The 11,054-nt window shown below is 42.6% G+C and overlaps 1 protein-coding gene across 2 annotated transcripts; it reads right to left on the bottom strand.

The window, feature by feature from the left end:
• Window positions 1–363: 363 nt before the first annotated feature.
• LOC134032332 (putative monooxygenase p33MONOX) lies at window positions 364–10,680 on the bottom strand. 2 transcript variants are annotated; one of them, XM_062476275.1, is made up of 8 exons: window positions 10,550–10,680; window positions 10,375–10,443; window positions 9,112–9,299; window positions 8,918–9,038; window positions 8,606–8,733; window positions 2,113–2,285; window positions 1,718–1,881; window positions 364–1,561 (listed from the first exon to the last, which is right to left on the bottom strand). In XM_062476275.1, exons 2-8 carry the CDS (start codon window positions 10,400–10,402, stop codon window positions 1,356–1,358), a joined length of 1,008 nt encoding a protein of 335 aa, XP_062332259.1. In that variant the 5' UTR covers window positions 10,403–10,443; window positions 10,550–10,680; the 3' UTR covers window positions 364–1,355. The 2 variants fall into 2 exon arrangements, with proteins under 2 accessions (XP_062332259.1, XP_062332260.1); XM_062476276.1 differs by lacking the exon at window positions 10,550–10,680 and having other exon boundaries at window positions 9,178–9,299; window positions 10,375–10,531.
• Window positions 10,681–11,054: the final 374 nt, after the last annotated feature.

Raw genomic sequence — 11,054 nt, 5'->3', positions numbered from 1 at the left:
CATGGAGCTCGTTCGCGTACGCACAATACCAAGTTAACCGGATCTGGCAAACACTTCCTTCGCGTACACATTCTTTTATCGGTCAAGTTATAATTTTAACAAATTGACTCACTGTCCAGGTGTAGCCTTCGCGTAGCCTACGCGTGACCCGTGTTGTTTCATCGTTCACCATCTGCTGGCCGTAAGATGACAGAACAGGTTGACCTTTCACCTCTTCCCCCACAGGCCTTATTGCAAGTCAAGAGTTTTTACGACGTGGGCGGTGATAACGTTTTAATGACAGGCGGTAATCATCTTAGCTGGCATCAGTAACATTGAATAACAGCCCAGAAGGCTTGACCAAAATAACAGTCAAACAAGAAAGACATGTTAATGTCAGGTTTATTTACAAATTAGGTCAATGAGACCAGCAGAATTCATTTAGCAATTCATTACTAAAATTCATTAACATTTAACACAAAAACAAAAAAGCTCAAATAAAAAGTATAAAAACATCTCAAATGACCACTTAAGACTCAATTTCTTGCATCAGATAGGAACACAACATGACAAAAAAAAAACACATTACACAAAATTATTTCAAGCAGATCAGTCAAATGCTTTTGAAATACAAACCTCAATTCATTCCATATTAGCAAAAAGACACTCACTCATCAATTTACTTACTAGCTAATACTATTAAGATGCTCCCTTAAATATAAAATAATATTAAACTGAGTCATCAGTAGCCAGTGAAGAGCAAGCATAGCCACAGTCAAAGACCACACTGCCTTCAAATAAAGTACAAGCTGGGAGCAAACTGAAATACAACACACTTGGAAAAATCTGTAAGACTTCACCAGATACAAGATTGTGGTAACTAGATTGACATGGTTGGTGCTATGCTGTGCTTGTATCTGTGTGTCTGTCTTGGTCTGTGTGTGTCTGTCTGTGCTATACAGTACTAGTGACAGTGGGTTACATAACTGTGGCAGTTTTACAAAGCGGGGAACCCTGTGAGACGTCAGACCATGGATGTCTGTCTCCCACGTCAGAGGAACATGGGGGAGGTGATCCACAACGACAGTTTCAAGGGATTTGAACTCGAACCTGAACACTCTACTCTATTTCTGAAGCTGCATTGTGGAACAGGATCAGCCTGTCAGACCAGCAGAACCTGCTGATTCTTGGTGTGGAGAAAAGCTCCAGGGGCTGGATGAATCAGACCTAACTTAGGGATGGGGAGGTATTCTCACTAGACACGAGCATCTGAGGCATCTCAGAGAGAGCCCAAGGCCTCTGCATCTGTTACTGGAAAAGGGTGAGGTGGTGTGAGGAAAGAGGGGGGGGGGGGAACAGGGAAGGAGGATCACCTATCAGAAACCAGATGGGGTGAGAACGTTCATGTCTCTAGGCTTGAGTTTGTGAGGTCGCTGGGCGACTCTCTGAGCGTCGATGCCAGAGATCTCGATCTTGGGGGGGTTGAAGTTGGACGGGTCGTCCACCATGAGACTGACCTGGGTCTTGATGGAGTCCATGGTGGTGGACTTGGGAAGGCCAAAGTAGGACTGCAGTGAGAAGCCTGGGGACACAGAGATGTTCAGACCAGCTGTACCATTCAGAGAACAGATCTTCTGTGAATGCCCAGGATGGTTCATTTCCACAGGAGCGGTGTGATGGTGATACTTGGGCTCCAGGGTACAAGTCCTCCCCAGAGATGCCTGTGCTGCTTGCTCACCTGTGTTGGTCTCGGAGCCTGGGTCGGTGGAGGACCGTGTTCCAAACAAGCTCCACCTCTCCGCTCCTCCTCGTCCTCCCTCGTTTCCTCCCATGTCTGCTGGGTTGGCACTGGTGAGTTCTGGGGTGACAAGGAAGGGTGCAGGGCTCAGGCTGAACCAGTTCCTGCACCACAGAGGGACAAGCGTGACAAAAACACCAACAATGTCAGAGGCACTCAAGATGACACCCTTAGAAGCAGGTTTGTCAACTATGTAAAGAAGGTGTATCCATGCAGATACTTAGTCTAAAGGAAACTATCACGCATATCATCTAGGTGTTAACCTGTAGACTACAACAGACAACAGTACCAGGCGATGTTCGTTTTTTTTGCCGGGAGTGGGATCTGTTGCTCACCTGCGGTTGGGTGCTGGAGAGGCGTAGGGGCTGGTGCAGGGGCTGACACAGGGGGTGACTGAGGGAGTTACACAGGGGGTGACTGAGGGAGTTACACAGGGGGTGACAGAAGGGGTGGATTGAGCTGATGTTGAAAGCCTTTCCTCCTTGTCCCCAATGGGCACTCTCAACTTCTGTTGAAAGAGAGAGAGAAAATCCGCATTAGACTGACACACACATTTACATTTAGCAGACGCTTTTATCCAAAGCGACTTACAAAAAAGAGCGAAAAAGGTGCATAGGTCAATGATCATAAACAACAAGATAGCCCCAAAAACAATGTGGGTAGCCAAAACACACAGCCCTTCAACACACACAAGATTGTGACAGACTAGCAGTGATCAAACAGAACAAAGGCCAGAAATGTTTTCAGAACATTTTCTTAAATGCGTCAGTCTGGCAGCCCTTGACCATAGAAATGGGGCCAGAGAGATAGAGAGGCTAGCATGTTTGGGGGATAAAGGCCAGGCAGGGAGGTTGATGGCAGAGGCCAGTGGTTTCCCACAGAAAATGTGTTTACATTTACATTTAGTCATTTATCAGACGCTCTTATCCAGAGCGACTTACAGTAAGTACAGGGACATTCCCCTGAGGCAAGTAGGATGAAGTGCCTTGCCCAAGGACACAACGTAATTTTGCACGGCCGGGAATCGAACTGGCAACCTTCAGATTACTAGCCCGCTTCCCTAACCGCTCAGCCACCTGACTCCCCTGTTAGTCCCTGTGTTAGTTAAGGTGGTAGGGTGGGGTTTGCCGTCAGACCGGGACCACTTTGTTGTTGTTGTTGCGTTCTGCAGAGAGGGGAGACTGGCATTGGTCACGGTTTGGAATGAAAGGGAGAAAACAGGACAGAGTAACACGGCGGATGTCGCTCATTAAAAAAATTAGCGACAACGTAGTTAAGGTGGCAGGCGTGTGTTGCTTAGGTGGCCGCCTTAGCTGCAAAGTGCTGCGGGAAACCCTGTGTTGTAAGACCACATATGCGTAGGTTACACCTGCAATATGCTGTAACGTTCAACCTAATGTGGTCAAACATGATGACTTTCCACAGCTTTTACAATCACTTTGACACAAATTTCAGAACCTGTATACATGTTCTTTTTCAAAACTCTAGATACTAAACATGAAACAGTCTACTCGTAACACAGTGTCACATGTTCAAAGCATAGCATTGTATGTTCATATCTCTAAAAACACCATGCGCATGCAGAATCATTTGTTCAAATAACGAATTTATCATGAAATACCATAGGAACATTCACTTAGATCATCCACACACAAGACACCCATAGTTTCACCATGTAGTTGTTTGTACAATCATAAAATATTGTACTACAAAATATGTGAAATATGTTTCATAAGATACCACATCACCATAAATGGACTAAGAGAGAATACTACAGACAGTGGAATCATTGAGCAAAATCAGAAATGTATTGATGAAATACAATCAAATTACAAAATTTCTTAGTTTTTTTTGTATCAAAGCTAACAGAATTAGCTACAAAATAAAACTATGCTACAGTATGTAAAACATGTACTGCAGTGTTCCTCATCTGGCTCAAAAAACAAACAAACAAAGCAAAACAAAGTATTGATTACTGTCCTACATTTCCATCAACCCTGTCTTGTGGATTTGGCCACAAGTTTTCATCCACATCGCAATAGATGTTTTCATTTTACAAACAGAAGAATTTCCAGGCATGGCGAATCCTGGCCTGACACTGGTCTGCCGTGATGTAATTGCATGCCTCATCCATGGCCTGGATAAGAGTAACTTGATCATGAGGGTGCCTATCGCACACCTCCATGTGAAGAACAATTCCTCAATAGGGTTGAGGAAGGGAGAGTATGGGGGCAAGTACAAGGCTGTAAATTGACAAAGAAATTACAAGGGCCTGCATACCTACATGTGCTGCTGGTTTTCAAATCTGAAAACATGATGGTTTAGTTCAAATTGTTCATGTTTCATGGTAATTGGAGTCAATGGATCTTGTTATACTGAAACTTTCATGTTCTAAACTTGGAATATTGTTTGTCAGTTACGATTAAACTATGCATTAAGAGTAAAGCAACAGTTACTTATCATTTTGAGCAGTAGTATCAATTGACTGTTAGATCATTGTAATGTAAGGAAATGACAGACATTTCAGATGTTATGTGTGAATTGCATTTTAAAATTGTAATACTTTGATGTTAAGTTGTGTCATTTTAAACAGATGATTATAGTTCAATGAACAAATGATCTAAGGTGAATGTGTATTGTATCCAAGCAATTGAAAACCGTGTTAGCGTTTTGAAAAAGGACATCAAGGTTCTGAAATTGGTGTCAAAGTGATTGTATAAAACTGTAAAAGCAATATATGCCCATGCATTAACAAAACACAACAGCTTCAGACAATCGAACACAATTCTAAAAGCCAGAGCACAGTCAAACAGACCATCAAATGATCACAAGCCTACCTTTCTGTTTGTTTTGGTCACTACTATTTCTGGAAGAACATTATCTGCGGTCATCTTCAATTTTTGAGGATAATACCCTTATCCTGTACTTGAATTTACACTCTCCGTGCTTCTGTCTGAGTTCGTTTCAACATCCTGAAGAATCAACCTTCCAATGCAGGAGACCGTTACTGTTACGAGTTCACTCGTTCAATTCTATTTAAGTGTCCTCTACAGTTTTAACCTGACGCAAACATGGCCTTGTTCCCGTCGAATCCATATATAGAGTATAACTGGCTGACGAATTTCACCTGATAGACACGGTGAGACAGGCCAGCGGAAAGGTTGGGTTACTGTTTAATGTTAGGTTCTCTGTAAGGACCCGGTGATGTGGTTAGACTGCAAGTCGCTCTGGGTAAGAGCGTCTGCTAAATGACTAAATGTAGACTCAAATGTACGTAACGCTAGGCTAGAACTAACCAGGACGCTGTTTAGAACAAGCTAGCGTCGAGTCTCAAACACTTACTACGAGTTACGTATAACTAAAGAGATATATTGTATTATAGACAGACTATGTATTATATTACAGTATATGTAGTGCTGACGTTAGCTGTATATAATTAACGGTTCTATTAGCTATCCAGCGCCATTGCCAACTACATTCAACAACACTGACTGGGAGAGTTGTCGAGCTGGCAGGTTCCGAAGTCAGTTAGCTTAGCAAGCTAGCGAGCTAGCACTAGTAGTAGTAACAACACATCGCTAACCGAAAGCTAGCAACCTGAATCAATAATTATTCACCAATAGACTATTAATGCATATTTATTGGTCCTGATAGAGATAAACAAAATTGGCAACCTACTGACCCATGATGTGAGGGTTATCACATACTCCAGGCCTGGTCATAGCTTACTATTCACTAGGAAGCTAAGCTAGTCTGGCTAGCCTACGTACGCTGGACTAAAGAAGCCAAGCGGAAAAGGGCCTGGACAAAAATGTTAGTCTACGTTTTAACCAAACTCTCAAACATATTAAAGTATACCTTTTCAACAGATGGTTTCTTTCGCTGTCCAGTCCGACCCACTCTCTCATTTTATCCATTTTAGTAGATTTTTCTTGATAAAGAGACGAATAATACGTAGCTGAACACAGTGTACGAACAGATAAATAGCCTCAAAAACTTGTCTTTGTAACGAGCTCTCTGATTGGTCGATTCCGGAAAATATAGGGGCTCGACTCATTCAAGGACGTTGCATGGCAACGCTCACAGCAAACCACAGAGAACACAGTATTACGTAATTTGTTTACCAAAGTGTCAATGCTATTGAAGCACAAAGATGATTCTTCTGAGCCTAAATTCATTAGCAGCAAATCGAAATCTTAAGGACTGTGTTTCTCACACAAAAACATCCCAAATACATTCAAATCAATAATGAAAGCAAACATATATTTCTGTTGTTGTTTTGGGGCTGGGGGTAATGACCCTGGGGGGTGTTCCATCAACGTCGCTAACGCAAGTCGCGCTAACACGAATAAGTCTCACTTGGGTAAACGTCAACTTAGACTTAAGCCTCAAGCCGTTCCACTAACGTTCCGTTCCACTAACAGGCAACGCTAATTCAAGCTAGACCTCAATAAGCTTAGACTTTGCAGCCCAGATCAGGCGATCGTCGAAAAGAGGAGTTATGTCGCAAAAAGTATAGCGTAAAGCAGCAGAGGTGTGTTGTTTTTAGCAGCGTAAATTGAGTTTTTGAGTTTTTTTGTCCTCAAAAAGGGCAATGTTCCCGCAATTAACATGGCAAGGGAGACAACTTGTCAAACCATTACGACCGTTAAAATGCGTAAATTGTAGACTTACCAAATCTACTTAACATATATATATATATGCATTTAGGCCTACTGATAATTAGCGTAATTTGATGAGCTGTCTGAAACCGTTCTGACAGGCTAGCCTATGGTCGATATTCTCAACAGGAGACTGAGAATAATAGCCCAAAAAAGAACGTGGCAGCAATTGAAAATTGTAGGATAAAATTCAAAACACTGAAGAAGGCCATGGTTAATTGCACTTGATGTGGGCTAATAATGTTTTTGTCTTCACATCTTGAACAAAATCAAAAATTACTTCAAAATAACTTTGCCACACACATTTATTAACTGATAGGCTAAATGCTGAGCTTTAAGATAAAAGGGAAAGATAACCATGACTAAAATGGGGATTCACTGAAATGTCTAGTATTGCACAGATCCAGCACTGACTTTTTAGATCAGAAGGTGACACAAACTGCACACTTTGTTTGGCAGAACAGTCATTTAAAATTGCTCAGCATGACTATCATTATTATATTAAGAGTATTTCCAATTAACATAATCTGCCTCCACAGATCCAGAGGGGGCTTGGACAGTGACAGACTGTGGCTGTGCCAAGTGTTGTCACAGCCTCACTTTGGGAAAGCATGCCCTACTGGGAACATTAGGGGAGACTGTTGGGCACAGAATCTAATTGTCTTCTTTGGAAAGGGCAACATTTGGGACACTGTCATGTAGGGGCAGCATAAAGGGCACTTCATAACAGCACCTTTTTCCATTGGAAGTAAGGGCATGGGAACAGTCCAATTTAGGCCATTGTAAGGGCACCTTATAGGGTACTGCATCACATTTTCTATACTATAAAGGAACTCATAAAGACATGTTTTTACATTTATAGAGGGCACACTGTCATTTATTGCATGGGGCATCCTGTGCACTCAAGCATATTTCACAATGTGAATGGCAGACAGTAGGGCACTTGGTCTAATTTTTGCCACTGGGCATTTTAGAAACACTTTCAACCATGGGGGCACCAGGCATTCAATGTCAACATATAGGCTACTTTAAACAATGAAAATACTTTATACAATTGAATAAAAAGTCCTCCTTGATTCTTTGTGTTTCAAGATTACCTGAAAAACTGATGATAATATTCAGGTACTGCTTTGGAGCAAGGTATACCCTTCATATTTCCTGGCATAGTTTCCCGTTCAAGAATGTCCCACATGCAAAGACATAGACAGATGCAGACAGACTGAACAGTGTCAAGGCTTGGCTACAGTGGGTTTGCTTCCTTGTGTGTGATTCCAGCAGACTACATAGTCTAGGCCTACCTATAGACTGCAGTCTACTACCCTCCTTTCTACTATTATAGTCTACTCTTCTTTCTATTACTTTTTACAAAGGATGGTAGGCTGCTCTTATGTGTTCATTGCCATCCTTAAGAGTTGCTAAAGTGTTATTTCATATATATATATTTATGTTTTTTTTAAGAATGACAATTACATTTATCTAGATAAACTATGCTGGGCCTGCTGAACCTATACTTCTTCCACAGATACTGGTCAGGGAACCATTACTTCTGTCTCTGAAGACCCTTGGGGCTGGTGGGATAAACGCTCTTTGTATAATCTGAGCACCTTCATCCACCACAGGGTTGTCAAAGAACGGATACGCCATAATTGATTGTAACTTGTCAAGACGCTCTGCTTAGTTTCTAAATCCTTATTTTATGTCAATTAACCAATGGCTTTTGAAAACAAAAGTGACATTATTTCTTTACTTGTTTATTTAAATTAATATATTTTTGGGAGATGAAGTAAACATGTAGCTAAATCATTAATGTCTGCACTTCAAAAAGTCTGAATTTACGTTTCCGAACACAGACTAAAGTGGTTTGCGCGCAGGAATTTACTCGACGGAAATGTCTTTTGAGATTCTGTTTCCGCCTGTTTGAAATTATTTGCAACACATTTTAGTTTAGCTTGACTTTTAGCCTGACACGGATCAGGCTAGTTCCGAAGTATAAGTTACCTTGGTTACGTAGCTAGAACTAAAATAAGCCACCTTAATGGAACGGAACTCTCGCTAAAGTAAGTGAGACTTGGCGAGATAAGTCTCGCTTTTCCTTAATCGACGTTGATGGAACACCCCCCTGGAAGCGTTGATCTGGCCATGTCTGTTTTCAAGCTGCTATACTCACATGCATGGGCCCCTCGGCCATGCGGTGGAAGTGTGTCTCCTCTGCAGACAGGCCCTTGTGGGGGGAGTAGCCAGCCTCCGTCAGGCCCGCCCTGTGCTCAAACCTCAGGAGGGTCTCCTGGGTCTGCCCTGCAGGACACCACACGAGTCAACATTACAGGCTCTGCCACTCATTTGAAACACGAACCAACCTCTATGGACGATTAGGGGTTTGCACTGAGGGCGTTAGGGAGTCATAGAACTACGTTTAAAAAACAAAAACACATTTGAACACCCAGTGATATGATGCTAGTTGTCTGCTGTGTCGACTCACTGATCATGAGCGTGTTCACGAGAGAGGAGGCCTTGGTCTTGACCACGGGGAACGGAGGCTGAGCAGAGGGTTTCGCCTCGAACGGGCCTCGCTGAGCCCTGGAAGCCCAACCTTCATCCTCCTGACAACACAGGTCACTGTTTTACACACAGCATTAACACACATCGAGGCTTAATATCCACACACACGCACACCTCTGCAATCCTCTTGAACTTTCTTTGTGGGATGACTGGGTCTTTCCAAAGAAAGCCAAAGCTCACGTCTGGGGGTGGGGAGTGCATTGGTGCGTCCAGGGCCTCATCATAGGTGAAGGTGTGCCGGGCCATTCCCATGGAGGAAGAAATGGCCCCAAACAGGCTGCAGGGTACCCCTGACTCCAGGGCTGTAGGGGGCGGTGTTGCAGAACAGCAGCAGGTTTAGGGTTACCACATCAACCACAAAGGGAATCTACTTGCTAACGTTGGTGCAATGATGAAGTCACCGTGCATAATCCCAGACTTAAAACATGGCCTACTACTAGATCAAATGCATTATTTATATATGCATAATATATTTATTATTTATTTACTAATTTAAAAATATATGACTGTGTTCATATTGCTTTGGTCTCTTTTTTATATCTTAATTAATGTTTTACTATATTGTCCAGTCATGCTATGTGTCACCACCAAGAGAAGTGCAATTTAATTTAGTTGTATGTGCAATGACAATAAAAGGCATTCATTCATTCATTCATTCATGAACTCTGCCGTGCAAAGGCAAAATACTGTAACTTCAATTTTGTCGAAAATTAGTTTTAGTCATTTTTGGAACATTTAAGGTCTGCTTTATCATGTGGCCAAATATCTTGAAATGCTCATTTGACAATCTCCGTTGTCGTTGTTGAGCATCGGCAAAACAACTAATTTGATGGCCTGCCTTTTCTTGTAACATGATTTTTAAAAATCCACTGCATACAACATCCTCTGAGAAGTTAAATCCACAGCATGATTTTTGAGCATTAGTCTAGGGTACTGGCTGGCGTTCAACACTAAAAATCCCCAAAATGAGTCGGTCGTGAGTATCCTACCCTGGCAATTCAATCAAAAACACGAGTCTTTTAACAGTCACCCACCTGTTACATGGGCTTATAATATACAGATTTAATATTGTGATCAGCAACCAAGTGAACAAAGAAACAGAAGTTACTGTCTTACTAGTTACTTACTAGTACATTAACTTCAAAATAGGGGTCAAAAGTGACGTTTAGGATCAATATTTGTTTATGTCGATAAATGTAATTACTAAAACATCCAACTGCTTGATTTCCAGTGTCCTACCTATGCTACATTTGGCAGGACAACAAAAAAAACTTTGAAGTCATTGTTCTCAGTTCGACACTCTGGTGAGTGACGGTCTTTTGCCTTTGTAGGGCTGAACTGTTGTATTACACGTTGAGGAGAGTGTGTATGAAGTACCTGGTGTGTCGCCTTGACCTGACCCCATGTTGTCGTCGGACCAGGACAGGGAGCGGGTAGAGGTAGAGGCTGGAGGGGACGGGGAGCTGCTGAGTTCTGATACCTGCTCTGCGTCCTACAGAATTGTGCAAAGAGTTAGATGCCCGAGCCATAGGCCAAAGTCGAAGGCACTGACCTGCTGTCTGCCGCAATATTGATCCTATGACGTCAAGAACAGAGCACAAGGTTGGGGAGGTAGAGATCTCTGACGCTGGAGATTGTACGGACACATGATTTACCCTCAGACTAAAGCAGTGTAGGCCACTGTCCCACCCCCTAAATAGACCCAGGGTTTGGTTACCAGCGCAGGGAAAGGGCACTGGCCATCTCTGGGAGATGCGAGTTCCCCCTCACACATACCACACACTCTTTCTACGTCTGCACAGGTCTGGATGTGAAGTGATTTACTGAGCCCCGGTGGTCAAAGAGTGTACAAAACATGAACGAGCTGCGCTGTATCATGAATCACATAGCAATATTAATATGGACTTTGTTTAGCTATTGCAACACTCCAGTGACGTTTGGTCACCTGTATGTCTGGTGTCATACAGGTGTAGCCCCAACCTGTTCTATCCTAAGTTGTGCTACATAGCAATGTCATGTCTACCTGATGCCTTCTTTACAAAGCATTTGACTTAACA

The sequence above is a fragment of the Osmerus eperlanus genome, chromosome 13 (genome assembly GCF_963692335.1).
Source record: "Osmerus eperlanus chromosome 13, fOsmEpe2.1, whole genome shotgun sequence".
NCBI lineage: Eukaryota > Metazoa > Chordata > Actinopteri > Osmeriformes > Osmeridae > Osmerus > Osmerus eperlanus.
This window is presented reverse-complemented; position numbering and strand designations above follow the sequence as displayed.

Bases quoted from the DNA above. Each gene is read 5' to 3' on its own strand.
- LOC134032332 (XM_062476275.1), bottom strand. From the start codon at position 10,402: ATGGGGTCAGGTCAAGGCGACACACCAG. The intron at 8,734-8,917 runs GTGAGTCGACAC...GGTGTCCTGCAG, and splicing joins CGTGAACACGCTCATGATCA to GGCAGACCCAGGAGACCCTC. The intron at 2,286-8,605 runs GTGAGTATAGCA...CTCTTTCAACAG, and splicing joins TGGCCGAGGGGCCCATGCAT to AAGTTGAGAGTGCCCATTGG.